The 19,061-nt window shown below is 40.3% G+C and overlaps 2 protein-coding genes across 12 annotated transcripts in view; one reads left to right on the forward strand and one right to left on the reverse strand.

The window, feature by feature from the left end:
• Positions 1-4,129, reverse strand: part of ACTR6 (actin related protein 6) — a 33,817-nt gene extending 29,688 nt beyond the window's left edge. For 3 of the 5 annotated variants that reach the window (XM_082419490.1, XM_082419489.1, XM_082419487.1), the window contains exon 1: positions 1,703-4,128. In XM_082419490.1, the coding sequence (XP_082275616.1) occupies positions 1,703-1,770 (68 nt within the window). In that variant the 5' untranslated portion in view covers positions 1,771-4,128. Of the gene's footprint in view, positions 1-1,702 lie in introns of all 5 variants that reach the window. The other 2 variants (XM_082419488.1, XM_082419491.1) reach the window with 2 other exon arrangements.
• A 2,038-nt stretch (positions 4,130-6,167) lies between these two features.
• BLTP3B (bridge-like lipid transfer protein family member 3B) overlaps positions 6,168-19,061 on the forward strand; it is a 103,998-nt gene continuing 91,104 nt past the window's right edge. For 4 of the 7 annotated variants that reach the window (XM_082419282.1, XM_082419285.1, XM_082419288.1 and 1 more), the window contains exon 1: positions 6,321-6,451. Coding sequence is in view for 1 of the 7 variants with exons in the window: in XM_082419284.1 (XP_082275410.1) it covers positions 6,408-6,451 (44 nt within the window). In the remaining 6 variants the exon portion in view is untranslated. Of the gene's footprint in view, positions 6,452-15,596; positions 15,736-19,061 lie in introns of those variants that run through there. The other 3 variants (XM_082419284.1, XM_082419287.1, XM_082419286.1) reach the window with 3 other exon arrangements.

Below are 19,061 nucleotides of genomic sequence, written 5' to 3' on the forward strand. Positions count from 1 at the left end.
TGAAGAGGGGCTGAGGTAAAGTTCCTGGAAGATTCTTAATACCATTCTGGTAACAAAAAAAAAAAATTTGCAAGTTCAAAATTCTGACCATAAAATTAAGTTTCCATGGAGTCAAAGATTTTCAATCAGCAAGATGCTATAAGGTACAGACATAGGAAGTATTTTTAAATATGGTTGCTACGCACCATGAGTTTACAATCTGGTTAGGAAGACAAACTAGAACCATTATCCATCATACATGTGTACACATGTATGTGTGTGTATGTGTGTGTGTGTGTGTGCATATATATGCACACACATACAGAGAAAGGGAGAGAGAGAGAGAAAGTGAAGGGGAGCATAATTTGTCACCCCAAAATATTCCATTTTAGTATAAGGATTATTTTGCGCTAAAGGTGATTAAAATCCTTGCATTAATTGGGATAATACTGTAAAAATGTTTTATACCTGATTATTTCACTTACTATGCTGTCATTTTCTCTATGTTTAAACAGTCTTCAAGGACATAATTTTAAACAATATATTTTTTAATTTATTTGTGTTATTTATTTTTGGTTGCATTGGGTCTTCACTGCTGCACACAGGCTTTCTCTAGTTGTGGCGATTGGAGGCTACTCTCTTCGTTGTGGAGCACGGGCTCTAGGCGTGCGGGCTTCAGTAGTTGTGGCACGCGGGCTCAGTAGTTGTGGCTCACCGGCTTAGTTGCTCCGCAGCATGTGGGATCTTCCCAGACCAGGTCTCAAACCCGTGTCCCCTGCATTGGCAGGCGGATTCTTAACCACTGTGCCACCAGTGAAGCCCAAGGACAAAATTTTAAAACCTGCCTTGTAGTCAATCATATGGTTGTATTACAATTTTAGTCAATTTACTGTTCTTGATTATTTAGCTTGCTTCTCCCCCCACCTTTGTGTCACCATACACAATGTCTATACACGATATAGAGTATTCTGCACCTATTCTTACCAAGACTTCTAAATTATTCCTTAAGTAACTGATAACAGAACTGCTGTCAAAGGATGAGAACAATGATACACATTGCCAAAATAAGACTGTAACAATATACATTCCTACGCAGTCTGTCCTCTAAAAAAAGAAAAAGGAAAGGAGGGAGGAAGGGAAAGAGTCCCCTGTGAATACTCTAGAGCAAAAGCGTGTCTTTTAATTTGCTTAGTCTCTACTCAAACATAGTTTATGAATGCCAGTGTAGTATTTGAGTCTGATCAACCAGGTCAGCCAATGAGCACTTAGAAGGGCTAAAGCACAAAGCCTTCAAAGTCTACAGCCACTGAAACAGCGGTTTTTACACTTTTGGGGGCCATGGAACCCTTTAAGAATCTGATGAAAGCTATGATAGCGTCCCCCCAAAAATGCATATACACACAAAATGTTGCCCACGATTCCTGAGGGTTCATGAACTTTGTGTACGGACCCCTCTGTCGGGAACCGCTTCCTTAGAAGCCTATTTTCCTGAACTATTTCCTGTTACGAAACGAAACACGTCCCACTTCCGGGGCCACGTAGCCCAAAGTTAGTAACAAAGTCCCACTTCAAAGCATTCAAACTGCCCAATTCCAACGAGAGCATCCCTCTGCCTGAGGGCCGCGCGGGGGCGTTTGCAGTTTACAGACGTCCCAAGATGAAGCGTAACACACGTAACTACTAGGCATATATGCTTTGTCCCTCGGAGGAAGCGAACACTTACGAGACATTTTCATGGCTGTAACCGATTTTGGCGTTGTAGGCTCCGTTATCCAGCACTAAGGTCGTCATTTTAGCACTAACCGCAGTAGCTTTCTTTTTCCGACCCCTCTGCTCACGCTTTTTCCGGCACTCTATGGTTGCACCCACGGAGCGTACGGGCGCTTCCGGTCTCCCTTAGCAACTGAGGACGCCGGAAGCCAGAGATTGCGCTGCCGCCCAGCATGCCGGCAAGAGTCGTACCGTGCTTCCTATCTCAACCCGTTTACGTCTTGGCCAGATCCAATAAGAGAGAAAACGCTGGGTTTTTTCGCCCAATGTGTGATTGTTCTTTACTTTTGCAGGTTGTGTCGCTCTTGGGAGTTTCTTCTAACCCCTATAACGAACCATCTTTGTGGGGGTTTGAGGGGGAAGGTTGTGGGTGGGTGTGTGTTCGAATAGTATTGTTCAGACAGTGAAGTCTTTTGAAGAATAAATTGCAAAGCCATACGCAGCACGGAATTGGATATGAAGACTCTTCAGCTTCATTGCCCGCCACTGCCCTTCTGACTGTTGGATCCAACCACCCTGTTACAAACACGGAACACGTCAACACGTCAACCACCTCGCTTTTTTAACTCACAGTTTTCCCTGTCTGCTTGTTCTTCTGGACGGAGCTTTGTGTCTTATTTATCTAAAAAAGCTTCTCGACTTCTGACACACTCCTCCTTTCCCCTTCCTGAAATTAGGTGTTCCTCCTATGTGTTCCCCCAATGTCTTGGGCTCACTCGTCTATATCGTAATGGTTAAGAGAACGAATTTTAGGTTGGAATCCGGACTCTGCCACAAAATGGCTGTGTAACCTTGGGCGATAAAGATAAGGGTTAATACTTACACAGGGCTTAATGCGTGTGGTTGAATTGTTCTAAGAGCTTTATGTATATTTACTAATTTAATCTTTACAATTTATGAAGTAGGTCTTATTATTGAAATCATAGATAGTAGTTAAGAGTGCAGTCTCTACATTCAAACTCCTGGGTCAAATCCTGGCTCTGCCACTACATGTTTTGGACAGGTTAGTTAACCTCTCTACACCTTACCTTCCTCATCTGTAGAATGGAATACTATAATTATGCCCCCTTGCAGAATTGTTTTATGAAGAGTAAATGATAAAAGTCAAGTACCTGTTAGTAATTATCATCATCATCATCCTTTGATCATGTGATCATTCTGTTACCTTTGCCATGGCAAACTCCTTTAAGTCAGGCACTCTATTGGTGTCTATATTCCTTTGTATCAAAAAGTCATTGAAAGTCCAAAGTTAGTTATGTCCAATTTTCGTCATTCTATTTTCTCTAACAATATTAAATTGATAGGATCCCCCATGTAAAAAATATTTTATCAGTCTTACATCACAGAGTAACCATCATTTCTATTCACCTCTCATCTTTCAAAATAGGCTCTTTCAAAAAGCTTCCCTTTTCACTTTCCTTCATATTTATCTGATCCTGGATCAAGATCATTTTTGTTCTTGGCTTCAGCTATCATTGAATACCAATAAATCCTAAAGAAGAATTTCTACCCCCAACTGCAACCTAAATGTTTCTATCCAGGGGTCCTGAGATAACCTTAAAGGTAACAAATCCAAAACAATTTTATCTCCAAAACTGCTTATTTCACCTATATTACTTGTCTCAATTAGTGGTGTGCCCCAATATCTACCCAGTGCCCCAAACTAAAAACCTCAGTAAACTTCAACTCCAATCCTTGTCTTAATCTCTGGAATTTGTCCTTGACCCTTTTTTGTTTGTTTACCTTTACTGATACTGCCTTATCTCTCACCAAAAATAGTAATGCTGCCGCCTTCTCAAGGCTCCTGTCTCCATTCTCTTCTCATGATCTGTCCTCTGTACTGCCAGTATCGTTATCAGAATATTTTTCTAAATCAGAAATCTGATCATCTTCCCCAAATTCAGTCACCATAGAAGTCTCCCAAGACTTGACACTGCCTATGAAATAACGTCCATACATCTGCAATCTCATCCCCCTTCAACCCATCCTACACTGTGTGCTTGCTGGTAAATGTTTAACAACCGATCTCCAAGAAAAAAGTCCTGATTTGTAGTGTTTACCATTTTCTGTGGTGAAAATACTGTCACAATGGCTGTTCAAGCTTTCCTGAACTCACCAAACACCAGAACACAGAGTTGGGAAGAGATGTGCACAACTGGTTCTCATGAGTCAGTATAAGCCAGTTTCAGCACACACTGTTCAGTAAAAGCCCTGGCTCTATTCACCTTCACACCATGCACTCTCTCCTCCCAGGTTTTAGTACAAAGAATCTCAAGCATGTAACTATTACTTTTCAAATACATGTATATTTTGACAACGTGTAATTTTAAAAGTTAAAAATATCACTCTGGGGGCTCCCCTGGTGGCGCAGTGGTTGAGAATCTGCCTGCCAATGCAGGGGGACACGGGTTCGAGCCCTGGTCTGGGAAGATCCCACATGCCGCGGAGCAACTGGGCCCCGTGAGCCACAATTACTGAGCCTGCGCGTCTGGAGCCTGTGCTCCGCAATAAGAGAAGCCGCGATAGTGAGAGGCCCGCGCACCGTGATGAAGAGTGGCCCCCGCTCGCTGCAGCTAGAGAAAGCCCTCGCACAGAAACGAAGACCCAACACAGCCAAAAATAATAAATAAATAAATAAATATTAAAAAAAATCACTCTGATAATAAATACATAATGAACATGTGCAACAGATTTAAGTCACATTAATGAGTGAACTAACTTTATACCCTATCTTGTCGGTTCTTGCCAATATGAGTTAACAAATCTTTGATGCACATTCATTATATATTTGTATGACAGTCACGTTTTTAACTTTTTGAAAATCATACTTTGAGAATTAAATAGCAATTAACAAAAATGTAAATTTAAACCACAGTTGTGTCTGGCATTCTCTAAGTACTTAAACTTCATTAGCTTAATCCTCACAACAACCACATAGCTAAAAATCCACAGAGCAAAGTTTCAAATCCAAGTCTGACTTCAGGGCCAGTCCTTTTAACTTTAAACTGACATTCTCACCTTTGAAATAATATCTCCACTGTAAATCCATCTCTGGCTAAACAAGATAGAATCACTCCATCCCTTATGTTTTCATAGCACTTTACTTCTACTTTCAATTATGCTAAGGATAATAATAGCATTATTAAGAGCTTGACATATGCTAGGCACTTTGTTCAACACTATATATGCATAATCTCATTTAATCCTCACAAAATTGTGTTAGATACTATTAGCTCCAATAGATGAGGTAACTGAGGCTGAGACTGAAATAACTTGCCCAAGTTTACACAGCTACAAAATGGTCAAGCAAGGCTTTGAACAGGAGTCTAATGATAGAGCTCAAGGTCCTAGCACTAGGAATTTACCTTCCCTCTGAGGCTGTTAACTCTTTGATGGCAGGAACAGGTTTTGTTTGTTTAGGCTACCTAGTTAATTGAATAGTGCCTCATTTATAGTACATTATAAATGTGAAGTGAGTAAACAGTCAATCCACATATATCTCCTTTCCCTTGCTTGAAAAGGGTCAGGTGTTGGACTCTATGTGTAAACTATCCCCTGGCCATCCCCATAGACACCCACAGCATTTTCTGATACATCCCTCAGAGGTAGTGTTATTCTCCCCTCCCCCACTTTTAGATGTCACTGGGTGGTCATTTTCACCTCTGTAAAATGTTGGTTTGGGGCTGGGTGGGGTGAAGGTGCAGAGCTGTAATAATTCTCTCTGCTATTTCAACAATTTCCTTCCTTTACATAGAAATTTTTAAGTGAAATTTTACATACTTATTTCTTTAGATACAACAACCTAGTGAGTTGGGTAAGGCTGATATTATTAATCTATTGTATAGAAGATTAAACTGAAGCTAAAAGTAAGTAAATTATTTTCTCCAGCTTAACACAGCTAGAAAATACTAGAGCCAGGACTTAAATTTAGGCCTTCTAATTCCCAGGTCCTGGGTTCTATTAAGACACATTATCAACTTTTACTTCTCTTAGAATTTCTAGAGGAAACATCAAATTATAGCATTTAGCCGGGGGAAAAGCAGAATATCTAAACAAAGGATAAGACACTGAGGCAAGAATGTGAAGAAAGCTGAGTAGGTGAAGAAAGCAAAGCAATTAGAGCCATTTGTGGAGCAAATTCTGACAGGGACATGAAAAAGAGAAGATGTGGATGAAGAACTCAGTGATGGAGACGGGAACATGACTAGAGCGTGGTGACGGAGGTCTAAAACCCAAGAAGCTTCTGGGTTGGGGGTCAAAGCACCCAACACCGTCAGGGCAGCAGATAGACCAGCGCACTAGTCCCAGGGGCGGAGGCGGGGCAGCAAGAGCCTGTCCGGAGCCTGCGTTGCCCCGCCCCGAGCCCGCCCCGAGCCCGCCCCGAGCCCGTCCCGCTCCGGCCCTCCCCCAGATCTCTTAGGTGATGCTGCAGCCAAGATGGCGCCGGCGGCGGCCGCGGCTGCCTGAGCGCAATGCTCCCGGTCCCTGGCGGCAGCGGTGGCGGCTGTGGCCTCGGCCGGGGCCTCAGGTCTGTCCCGGGCGTGAGTGCTCACGCGCCTCTCCTCCGGCCGGGTTAACCCAGACAAAGAGGAGACGGCCACGAAGAGAGGAGGCAGTGAGGAACGGAGAGAGAGCGCGGCGCCCCCCGCTTCGGCACCATGGCTGGGCTCATCAAGAAACAGATCCTGAAGCACCTCTCCAGGTCAGTCAGAGCCTCGGGCGTGGGCGCCAGTTCGCTTCCGCCCTAGTCGGTTATTAGAGGCAACCTGCGGCTTCGGGGGCGGCGGGGACTGGCAGCCGAGCGGGAGGCGACCCTCGGGCTCCCCGCTCCAGTCCGGGCAGAGGTCGCTGCCCCGGATCTCCCGTCGCCTGCGGCGCCCAGGACTGGCCTCACGAGTCAGTGTCCTGACGGGTTCGCCCCCGGACGGGTTCGTCCCTGGATGGGTTCGCCCCCTGGACGGGTTCTCTCTCCCGGCTGGCTCGCGGAGGAGCGTGTTGGGCTGCCGGGGGAGGCTGCGGACTGGGATCGTCGCCGACACGGCGTCTGGGGGCGTTTGGAGGACCCCTCTCGGGCGGTCCTGCGCGGAGGCTGCAGATGGTCTGTCACCCAGGTGGCCGGTGTCTGCTCGCCTCCATTCGGAGCTATGGTTCCGTTAACCGAGGGCGTCTGGCGCAGTGTGGACTGTTAGGGCTGAGAATTGTTTTCTCACTTAACTGTTAACCTTGTTATTGTTCTGAATTCACCTTACCTCGCCGTTCCCAGTCTGATGCATTAGAGGGTGTGCCCGTTTGCACAGTTAGGATTTGTTTTAGGTAAATAATCAGAGTTACCAGCTTTGGAGAGTTCTTTCTGGAGTCGTTTTAGCCCCACATCATTCGTACAAAGCAATTTTTTTGTTTTTTTTGTTTTTGTTTTTTGCTTTATTTTAATCTAAGACCCATAAATTCAGGGAGTCAACATCTGTGGTAATAAACCCAAGACTTGTCATTCTTTCCATTTCGTAACGCGGTTTTAGTCAGAATCATGACTCAGTAAAGCTGGCAGTTTGTTACTGCCCCTGACTTCTCCATATTTGTCTCAAGACACAGGCTAAATGTAGGATCTTGTTTGCAAGTTGTTAACAGCGAATTCAGAGTGCTTAGTTATGACCCTTTTCTCTGTTATTTGTCTGTAAGTTAATGATTAATTTTAACTGATTTTAGGAAAACACTTGGGTGTGATGATATACTTTCGTAGTACAATTCTTGATTTTCCAAATCGTTGTATACCACAGGTTATATATTAGGGAACAAAACCATTGTTTCTGTGATTCAGCAAATATTTTCCTCACTCATAACATTGAATAAGATATATTTTTTTAAAGTAACAAATTATAGCAGCATTTATGAATCTACATTTCTTAACATTATCACTAATTGGAAAGTTTCTTTTAAAATTGTCCATATAGTCCAATAATGAATTATCTCACTTTGGAAGATTTTATCTTTATTATTATTTTTTATGATTTAAGTAAGATCTGACTTATCAGATGTCCTCCAGCCTTTCTCATACTCAGTTCCCACAAGAAAATTCAGACCTATAGAAAATGATTTGAATTTCTATTTTCTCACTCTCCCAAGGATGATAGTACTTAGCTAGTTCCATTCTAGATGCATAGGGGAAAAGTTTGTTCAGTCATTGAGTGCCTTAGGGCATTAGAGTTTAATTCTCTTGTAGAACTGCAGTTTGGAAGGACTCTTAAAAATTAGTTGTAAAGGTAATGGCTAACTTCACAAAACAGACACATTCAGAATTGAGCCTTGAGGATTACTTTTTTGTTTGTTTGTTTTATTTATTTTTTAAACATCTTTATTGGAATATAATTGCTTTACAATGGTGTGTTAGTTTCTGCTGTATAACAAAGTGAATCAGCTATACGTATACATATATCCCCATATCCCCTCCCTCTTGCGTCTCCCTCCCACCCTCCCTACCCCACCCCTCTAGGTGGTCACAAAGCACCGAGCTGGTCTCCCTGTGCTATGCAGCTGCTTCCCACTAGCTAACTATTTTACATTTGATAGTGTATATATGTTAATGCCACTCTCGAGGATTACTTTTTAATCTGTATGATTTTTAATAGCTGTGTTGTAAATAATAATGATTTTTTTGAGATGAGTTTTTGAAGCACTTGAGTTTTCAGTTATTTCACATTTCAAAACTTCCTTAAGTCAGATGAACTGAAGAGCATCAAATTCATATTCTTGGTTAAAATATTAATCTTACTGCTGTTGCTGTCATTTGTCATCTATAATGATGGATGTCGTGATAAATTATAGTTACTCAAGTAGGAATGAACTTTTGAAATTACCTGGGTCAAGCTTAATTTTACAGGTTATTCGGTAATGAAGATGTCACTATACTGATCTAATCATCTGGAGCACAGTTTGATAGGAAATACTTAGAACATATTACCTTCCAATACCTTTCTTATGGCCAGTGAATGGAACTCATGGCACCTTCTTAACGGAGGGCTTACCTGACCATACTCTTCTCTGTAGCGTTCATTCTCATCTGTCATAATATATACTTATTTATTTGCAGTTCGTTTGTCTTCTCCACTGAATGTAAATTCCATGAGGACAGGGATTTTTGTTGTTGTTGTTTGTTTTTTGGAGTCTAGAATAATGTAGGCACTCAACGACTATTTTTTGAATGAATGCATGAATGACAACAATGAACTGACTCTCCCTCACATTGCTGTTTTTTTTAACTAAGGCAAGACTATAAGCCACCAATATTATTGCAGATATTGGGCATGGCCAATTTTCCTGTGGTTTTAGGGAATAATGGGCAATTGAATCATTGAATAAATGTGGTGCCGGTGTCCTAGAAAGGAAGGACTAGGAAAATGACCCTTTATATAAGGGGTCTTCCAGTAAGGAAGACTATCTAGGAAGCAACAGGAGAAAGAGAGTGCTTACTCTGAGCCTTGAGATTGAAGTATGGTGAAATTGTAAGGTTAAAACCAGGTTTACTCAGATATAGGGGCTTAAGAAACTGGTATATTGGAAAAGTATGAAAGGGGAATTATTCTTAAGAGATTAACAAATGCTTTAAGCAAATGCTGAACTATTTGAGAAGTGTAAATCTATATACTTGTTCCCTGCCTAATTGTTTAGTTTGTATTCCAAGCATCTCTTTCATTGTTAATGAAAACAGTACTGAAGAGGGAGAGTTAGTGTGTGTGTGTGTGTGTGTGTGTGTGTGTGTGTGTGTGTGTGTGTTGGATATGGGGGTTGGAGTAGTTACATTTTAAGAGAAGTGAAACAGGAAAAGCCTTTGAAGGAGAATTTACCCTGATCTTTCATACCATCACCAGCATAAAATATGTTTTGGAGGCTTCTCTAGGAGAGTATTTTTTTCAGAAGGAAATGGAAACTTCTAAAGAAAAGTTAGAACAAGTGTAAGAAAAGAAATAAGAGCAGGAGCTACCTTTCAGCTCAAGGCCTCATTACCTGTTACTGGGGTATGTGTACATGCGTGCTCCAGCAAAGGCAGAGGGCGGGGAATAGAAGATCAAAGATGGGGTACATTTAAGCCAGGACCTGAAAAGGGGTGGGGAAGATTTAGATACACATGCTCCCCACTACTCCTTTGGCTCAAGGCATATTATGCTGGGCACAAGGTTTATTGGGGGGTTGGCAGGACAGACATACACCACACCTGGGTGCAGTCTTTGTATAGTTTTAAGTAGTAGTTGTCAAATATGGGTGTTTTTACCCCTTAGGGGACATTTGGCAATGTCTGGAGACATTTCTGATTGTCACAACTTGGCAGGGGTGGGGGTGGGGTGTTGACTAGTGGGTAGAGGCCAGGGATGCTGCTAAACATCCTACAGTGCACAGCCCAGTCCCCCCAAAAAAGAATTATTTGGCCTATGTGTCAATAGTTTTGAGGTTGAGAAACTGGTTTAAAGTATACACATGTATGTCAGATTATTAAACTAGGGTACTATGCCAGTTAAGATTATATTGTCTGCAGACAACAAAAACCTGTTCTGTTTAACTTAGGCTGAAAAAGGAAATGTAACAGAAAGCTCTTGGGGTGGGTCACAGAATCTGGAACTAGACAACTCCTAGGGCCTAATTGGAAGCGTTCTTGAACCTCAGCACTATTGACATTTGGACAAGACAGTTCTTTGTTGTGAAGGGCTGCTCTGTGCATTGTAGGATGTTTAGCAGCATCTCTGGTCTCTACCCACTAGATGCCAATAGAACTCCCACAGTCTTGACAATGAAAAAGTATCTCCAGACGTTGCCAAATGTCCCCGGGAAGGCAAAATTGCTCCTGGTTGAGAACCACTGCTTTAGGGTGCTGTCCCATCTCTCATAACTCCCAATCTGATCTCCTGTCAAATTTCAGATTCCTAGGAGGGAGAATCTGTTTGGCCCAGTTCTGTTTATCCACGGATCAATTAGCAATGGCAAAGCGTTATAGATCAAAAATATGGTCATGGGGAGAACTATTTTGAGTCAGGCTTGCTGCTCCATTTGGTGTCTTTAATAGGCACTGAACTAAATTAGATTTCAGAGGGCCTCATTTGCTATGTTAAGGAAATTGAAATTGAACTTCATCCCAGGAGGTGACTGCTAATAAAGAGTTCCTGACAAAAGAGGGACATGATCACTAAAGGTGCATGGTTATCAGTTTGGTTTGGAGTCCAGGGTTCAGGAGCAGTTGTCTGGGGTGGAAACATAGAGTCTCTAGAGGGGCTCTGATTAACTTAAGTAGAAAAGTAATGTAGAAGGATATCAGTATACCACAGAGGTTATGGGAAGGTTAGAGAAACAGACTTGGGAAGGGCTTGGATACAGGTCAGCTCCAAGGATCTAGGTAAGAGAAACTACTTGACAGTCTCAACAAGACATGCTCCCTAAACAAAGCGGAAGGAACAAGTAGAAAGGGAGGGTGGCCTGAGAAGATTGTTAAATATTTGGAATATTTGTTGAGGAGATTAGGAAGGGTTGAGGGCTTGCATGATCTTGTGACTGAATGGCAAAGTGAAGCGAGGTTTGAGTGCCTCACAGTGTATTGATGGGATGGTTTAGGCTATATAAGGATAGAAGGGGGGTGGGGCAGCCGATGATAGCCTGGGGAGAAAAGGAAAAAACCCTCAAAAGATTGGAAATTTTATCTACTAGAAGAGCAGTTGAGAAGAGCAAATGAGAAAACTGGAAGGATTAGATGTTTTGTCTGAAAGTGTCATATATGTTAAAGTTTAAGATTTTAGAGTAAGCCTAGTTTAGGGCAAGGTATCAGAAAAGGCCATGGAAGTGCATCGCTGAACAGAAGTTAAGGTGCATGTAGTTGGAGATGAATACCACTGGGTCTATAATTGTTCTTGTATCGGACATTCTTAAAAGGAAATACAACATAGATTATTTAGACTGTTGGAAATTACTTTCTCAGGACTTCCCTGGTGGCGCAGTGGTTAAGAATCCGCCTGCCAATGCAGGGGACACGGGTCCGATCCCGGTCCAGGGAGATCCCACATGCCGCGGAGCAATTAAGCCCGTGCGCCACAACTACTGAGACGGTGCCCTAGAGCCGGTGAGCCACAGCTACTGAGCCCACGTGCTGCAAGTACTGAAGCCCATGTGCCTAGAGCCCGTGCTCCTCAACAAGAGAAGCTACCTCAGTGAGAAGCCTGCGCACCACAACGAAGAGTAGCCCCCACTCGCCACAACTAGAGAAAGCCCGTGCGCAGCAACGAAGACCCACTGCAGGCAAAAATAAATAAATAAAATAAATAAATTTTTTAAAAATAAAAAGCTTTAAAAAAAGAAATTATTTTCTCAAATTATAATTTCATATAATTATTGACAGGCTAATTATTTACATTTTTCACTTTTAAAGTTCAATAAATAATTTTTGAGAGTTTATATGTACCAGGTTATTGAGAACTGGGCATTAGAGATACACGGTCTCAGCTCTTGGAAAATTTCAGTGATTCCTATTCTGGCATAAGAAGCATGAATAGGATCACTAAATGTAACCTATTTCTAGAACTGTACTGCCATATCAAATTTGTGAGATTTGGTTTACTTGGATGAGGCAACTGGGAGAAGAGTGAGTTAAATATTACCTTTTAGGATTATAAATAAATTTACTTTTATAAGTTTGGGGATCTTTTGAAGTAATGTTTGGTTACTTAAATTGTATTGTTTTAAAAATAATCTCCAGTAATGCTGATTTACTCCAATAATGCTATATATACTAGTTGTTTATTTAGCAAATATTTACTGAGTGCTACTTTGTACCAGGTACTGATCCATAGTGCTGGGCAAAAATCTCTGCCCTCAATGGAGTTTACATTTTAATCAGAGAAGGCTGAGAGTAATTAAATGAATAAGTGAAGTACATTATATCTATTTGTGGTAAGTGCTGTTGAAAAAAATAACACAGAAAGGGGATAGGAAGTGCAAGGAGGCGGGGACAAAGTTTGCACTTTTAAATCTAGTGATGGAGAAGGCTTAATTGAGAAGATGTTATTTGAGAAGAGACCTGAAAGTGGGGGTGGGAACAAATGCAAAGATCCAGAAGTGGAAGCTTACTTGTCATTTTTTGGCAAATACATCGAGGCCGCCAATATAGGTGAAGTGAGGTGAGGAGTGAGGTGAGTAGAGGAAGATGAGATCAAAGAGAAAACAAGGGCCAGATCTTGTGGGACCTTGTAGTGACTTTGGCTTTTACCCTGAGTGAGATTAGAAGCCACTGGAAGGCTTTGAGCCATTGATCACTGCAGCCAAGTGGGAAATAAATAATAGGAGGGCAAGGGCAGAAGAAGGAGCCCAGTGAAAAGTGACAACTATCCAGATGAGAAAAATATTGGCTTGGAGCTAGGTGGATGCAGTAGAGTTGTTGGGATACATAGGTTCTAGATGTGTTTTGAAGGCAGAGCCACAGGATTTGCTGATAAGATGTGCATTGAGAAAGAGAACAGTTATGGATGACTTTGACATAAGCAACTGACAAGATGGGAGTTGCTGTTAGTTAAGCTGGAGAAGATATGCAGGAGGAGCAGGCTTATGGAAGAAGATTGGGAGTTTGGCTCTGGATACATTAATTTGGATGCCTATTAAATATCTTAATGGAGATCCCTTTTATTTGTAAGCTAATTTAGACTGCACCTCTTATAGTCGGGCAACAACAATGTCAGTGTTTTGTGTGTGTGGTTATCCTTTGGCTTATACAATAGATAATTACAGAAAAGTGAATTGTGAGTTGAATTTTAGGGAGTGGATTTTTCTTTTTTTCTATTAAGTACGCTATGTAGAAGCATCTGAAATTGAGCAAGGTGCCTATTTCTTTCACATTAATTTACAACTATAACCAGATATTGATTCTTGGAAAAGTTACTTGTAGGAGATTGATTTGAAAACTTCAGGTGAAATGGAGATTGGATGCTTGGTCCATTGGATGTTGTAATATTATCATCCTAGAATCAGAAGGTGTTTGTTCCTGTCTCCTAGAAGGAGGTTATTAAAACATTGAGGTTTTTGACTTTCCCAAGGTTTAACAGGTAGTGTTGAGTGGTTAAGACACTGATCCAGCACCCTTATAATTTGATTATTCTATACTACCTGTTCAGGCTGTTGTTCCCACCTAACAGTTTGCTTTTCTTTTAGTTTTTGGCATTTCCCTTATTACTCTTTTATGGTGTTTTATCATCCTCCTGCAATATCCCTTAGGAGATTCTTTTATTACTTGGGAATACTTTGACTTTGCAGTCCTTTGAAGCTTGGGAAACATAGTCTTTTGACTCAGCAATTCTTTAAAGTTGGGGAAGGACAATTTCTCCATTTATTTCTTTTTACTTGCATAATTTTTTTGCAATATCACTTTTTTGCAATATTGCACTTTGCCTTAATACTGCAGTTTCCAGTCTAAACATTTCCTTAGTAAGTTGATCTCTTATCAGTTTATATGTTTTAAAGTCTGCATATTATGTTACTTAGGATGAGTAATTTAATATTTATTAAATATTGGTATTTACAAGTTGGTATTAGCTCACATTGAACCTAAGTTACAAGTGAAAGGCTTTATGACTATTTCCACGAGTGAAATATGAGCAGTTATCATATCAAGACCAAGTTATTAAAACAAAATTAAGAGTTGAGCAAATTTGATTCAGGATATGGTAATTTATTGTTTGTTTGGGTTTTTTTTTTCAGGCATTAGACTTACTATTGATCTGTCTCATAATTCACTGACTTACTTTGAGACTTCTCCCAGCCAAAGAGAATGTTGTGTATAAATTTTGAACCTCTATATTAGTCTATCCTTTAAGACTTCATGTTAGCTATATGTATAATGTACTCTTTTTTCTACCCAAAAATACCGTTAAGAGAGGAATCTCTGGCTCCTTTTGCCACTGCTATCATAGCATTGTGTTGTTTTCCTCTACTGTTGTCTATTTATTAAAACAAAAGCTTCATGTTTATTAGTTCCATAGACTATCATCTCTTTAAGGGTAGAATAACCCTGATAGGCTTTGAATTCTGAGTGCAGTAACTATGCTTGTGTTATTCACCATTGTATCTTTAGCATCTGCCACAGTACTGTGGTACATAGTAGTTGTTCAGAAACATTTTTAGCTGACTGGAGAAATAGATTTATACTACTTTGGCCTTCATAGAACACATAGGGTATAAATACATGTATTCATAAAACTGATACATTTTTGGCAGGATTAAAAAGTTGATTCATATCCAAAAAATTTAAATTAAAACTTTTTTCTAATACTTTACTTCTCCAATTTACTTTTGAGTATATAGATGTAGTTTATTGCTGGATCTCTTGGTTTTGTGGGTTATTTTTCATAGGTAACTTTACTCTTTAGTATTCTCTATGAAATGAAATGAGGATTATAGTTTTAACTGGGCCTTTCAGCAGTTAAAATTTTGACAATTTGTATTTGTAGGTTGCTTGTCTTTTAGAGTGCTTGTGCTAATTGGTTTCATTTAATGTTGAATTGTACAGTCCAGTCTTTGTATAACTTTTGTACAACATAGCTATCTCATTTTTGTTAAATATTATTTTTAATATAAAAATTTTAAAACACTGATTTAATAGAGTAGTAGTGCTACCAGTGGTAGAGAGAATGAAGAAAATCATAAATGATTAATTTATCTTAGAATTTAAGCAGCATTTGCCTTTAGTTAATCCAGTGTGAAATACAACTGTATTTTCTTTAAAGTGCATCAGAGCTAAATATTTTTATCATATCATTCCTTTCCTCTTCCTTCCCTTAAACTTGCTCCCTTCTGTGTCCCCTGTGTACCCATTCCCTGCAGCGATCCCTGCTGGCTGTGGTGGAGATTGGTGTGCCGTGAGTTTCATAATCACCCAAATGAGTACCAGAGGAGTCTAAGAAACCCTGGCAACTGACTACTTGCTTTCACCACGAGTAGGGACCTTTTGTCTGAATTTCCTGCCCTCAGGTAATTCTTCTATTCCCCATTTTTTTTTTCTTTCTGTAGATGCAAGCACTTATTATGCCCCACATAAAGATACTTTGAGAATATTTTCTAATTCTTCTTCTTTTTGTCAGGCACCGACTTCATGTTTGTTTGTTTGTTTTTTAATTAATTAATTAATTAATTTTTGTCTGTGTTGGGTCTTCGTTTCTGTGCGAGGGCTTTCTCTAGTTGTGGCAAGCGGGGGGCCACTCTTCATCGCGGTGCGTGGGCCTCTCACTATCGCGGCCTCTCCCGTTGCGGAGCACAGGCTCCAGACGCTCAGGCTCAGTAGTTGTGGCTCACGGGCTTAGTTGCTCTGCGGCATGTGGGATCTTCCCAGACCAGGGCTCGAACCCGTGTCCCGTGCATTGGCAGGCAGATTCTTAACCACTGCGCCACCAGGGAAGCCCCCCCTTTTTTTTTTGTACCATGTAGCTACAGGCTCATGCAATTCTCTTAGAATGTCTTCTAGTATATAAGCTTTGGCAATGCACTTAAGGCTATAACCAGTTCTTTCTGATGTTGCATGAGTGAGTTTTATAACTTATAGTCAGCTATTTGAAAATAGTAATTAGCATTATCTACTCTTTAATGGGTTAAGCATCATAGTCTAATTTAATTAATGAGGTATGAAGGCTGTTTTGATGAAGAGGATGTTTTGATCAATTCACTGAAGGACTTAAAGAGTTTATTTTGTGTACTTAACGTTAATTATAATATTTTTTAAATTAATTAATTTATTTTTGGCTGCGTTGGGTCTTTTTTTTTTTTTTTCACACACACACACTGTATTTTATTTTTACAAGAGATAAATAGACTGACACCAAGCATTGTACATGGATGACCACAACAAAAGCAACAATAATTGCAATTACCAAACATGAAACACACTCATACTATATCATAATATTGACATTCAGTCCAGTAATCCTCCACTGTAACAGCTCCTTTACTTTGCAGTGAAAATTGATTTGTATTTTCTTTGCCTCTGAGTCCTTGTGGGATTTTTTTTTTTTTTAATTCAAACAAGAAGTCACAAAAATTATACTCATCCTCATCAGTTCACTCAGTCCCATGTAATTAATTTTTTTTTTTCATCTTGATCTTTTGTTAGCACTTTTATGAATTTATCAGTTTTCCATTAGAGTTCTGAAAATGCTTATTCATTCAGTTCAGCAGTACAGTCAGTTACCAGAAACCTGTACTTGTCAGAGTCTTTTCCATGAATTTCTTGAAGATGAAACCCTTTTATAGGAACATATTTGCAAAAGCATCAGAGTACACCCAGAACTGTCTGTAAATGACAAAAGACTTAAGAATGACCACGGTTAAAGATTTGATGAAAGTTCATAATAATGCAGTTGACAAGAAAATTAATTTCTGAGATATACATTTTAAAGTAATAACCAGGATTATGACTTATAACATTATACCAGAACATATAAGATTTTTAGAAATTTCATGTAATGTCTGAAACATTTATATTAACATATTTCCATACAAATAACCCAATGAAAGTTTAGTATTAGTTGTTTTGTTTGTTTGTTTTTTTATACTGCAGGTTCTTATTAGTCATCAATTTTATACACATCAGTGTATACATGTCAATCCCAATCGCCCAATTCAGCACACCACCATCCCCACCCCACTGCAGTTTTCCCTCCTTGGTGTCCATATGTCTGTTCTCTACATCTGTGTCTCCACTTCTGCCCTGCAAACCGGCTCATCTGTACCATTTTTCTAGGTTCCACATACATGCGTTAATATACGATATTTGTTTTTCTCTTTCTGACTTACTTCACTCTGTATGACAGTCTCTAGATCCATCCACGTCTCAACAAATGACTCAATTTCGTTCCTTTTTATGGCTGAGTAATATTCCATTGTATATATGTACCACCTCTTCTTTATCCATTCGTCTGTTGATGGGCATTTAGGTTGCTTCCATGACCTGGCTTTTGTAAATAGTGCTGCAGTGAACATTCGGGTGCGTGTGTCTTTTTGAATTATGGTTTTCTCTGGGTATGTGCCCAGTAGTGGGATTGCTGGGTCATATGGTAATTCTATTTTTAGTTTTTTAAGGAAACTCCATACTGTTCTCCATAGTGGCTGTATCAATTTACATTCCCACCAACAGTGCAAGAGGGTACCCTTTTCTCCACACCGTCTCCAGCATTTGTTGTTTGTAGATTTTCTGATGATGCCCATTCTAACTGGAGTGAGGTGATACCTCACTGTAGTTTTGATTTGCATTTCTCTAATAATTAGTGATGTTGAGCATCTTTTCATGTGCTTCGTGGCCGTCTGTATGTCTTCTTTGGAGAAATGTCTATTTAGGTCTTCTGCCCATTTTTGGATTGGGGTGTTTGTTTCTTTAATATTGAGCTGAATGAGCTGTTTATATATTTTGGAGATTAACCCTTTGTCCGTTGATTCGTTTGCAAATATTTTCTCCCATTCTGAGGGTTGTCTTTCGTCTTGTTTATGGTTTCCTTTGCTGTGCAAAAGCTTTTAAGTTTCATTAGGACCCATTTGTTTATTTTTGTTTTTATTTCCATTACTCTAGGAGGTGGATCAAAAAAGATCTTGCTGTGATTTATGTCAAAGAGTGTTCTTCCTATGTTTTCCTCTAAGAGTTTCCTATAAGAGTCCGGTCTTACATTTAGGTCTCGAATCCATTTTGAGTTTATTTTTGTGTGTGGTGTTAGGGAGTATTCTAATTTCATTCTTTTACATGTAGCTGTCCAGTTTTCCCAGCACCACTTATTGAAGAGACTGTCTTTTCTCCATTGTATACCTTTGCCTCCTTCGTTGCTGCATGCGGGCTTTCTCTAGTTGCGGTGAGTGGGGGCTGCTCTTCGTTGCGGTGCTCTGGCTTCTCTTTGCGGTGGCTTCTCTTGTTGCAGAGCACAGCTCTAGGTGCGCAGGCTTCAGTAGTTGTGGCACGCAGGCTCAGTAGTTGTGGCTCATGGGCTCTAGAGGGCAGGCTCAGTAGTTGTGTCGCACGGGCTTAGTTGCTCCCTGGCATGTGGGATCTTCCGGACCAGGGCTCGAACCCATTTCCCCTGCATTGGCAGATGGATTCTTAACCACTGTGCCACCAGGGAAGCCCTATGCGTTCTCTGTCTTTTGTTTTTTTAATTACATTTTTTATTGAGAAAAAATTCACGTAACATAAAATTCACCATTTAACCATTTTAAGGTGTTTCTTTAGTAAATTCATGATGTGATGCAACCTTCATTCCTAATTCTAAACCAGCACTGACTTTTCGGGTTATTGCCCCTGAACGGGTGTGGTGCTCCTGACA

This window comes from Balaenoptera physalus (genome assembly GCF_965194825.1).
Source record: "Balaenoptera physalus genome assembly, chromosome: 13".
In the NCBI taxonomy this organism is placed as follows: Eukaryota; Metazoa; Chordata; class Mammalia; order Artiodactyla; family Balaenopteridae; genus Balaenoptera; species Balaenoptera physalus.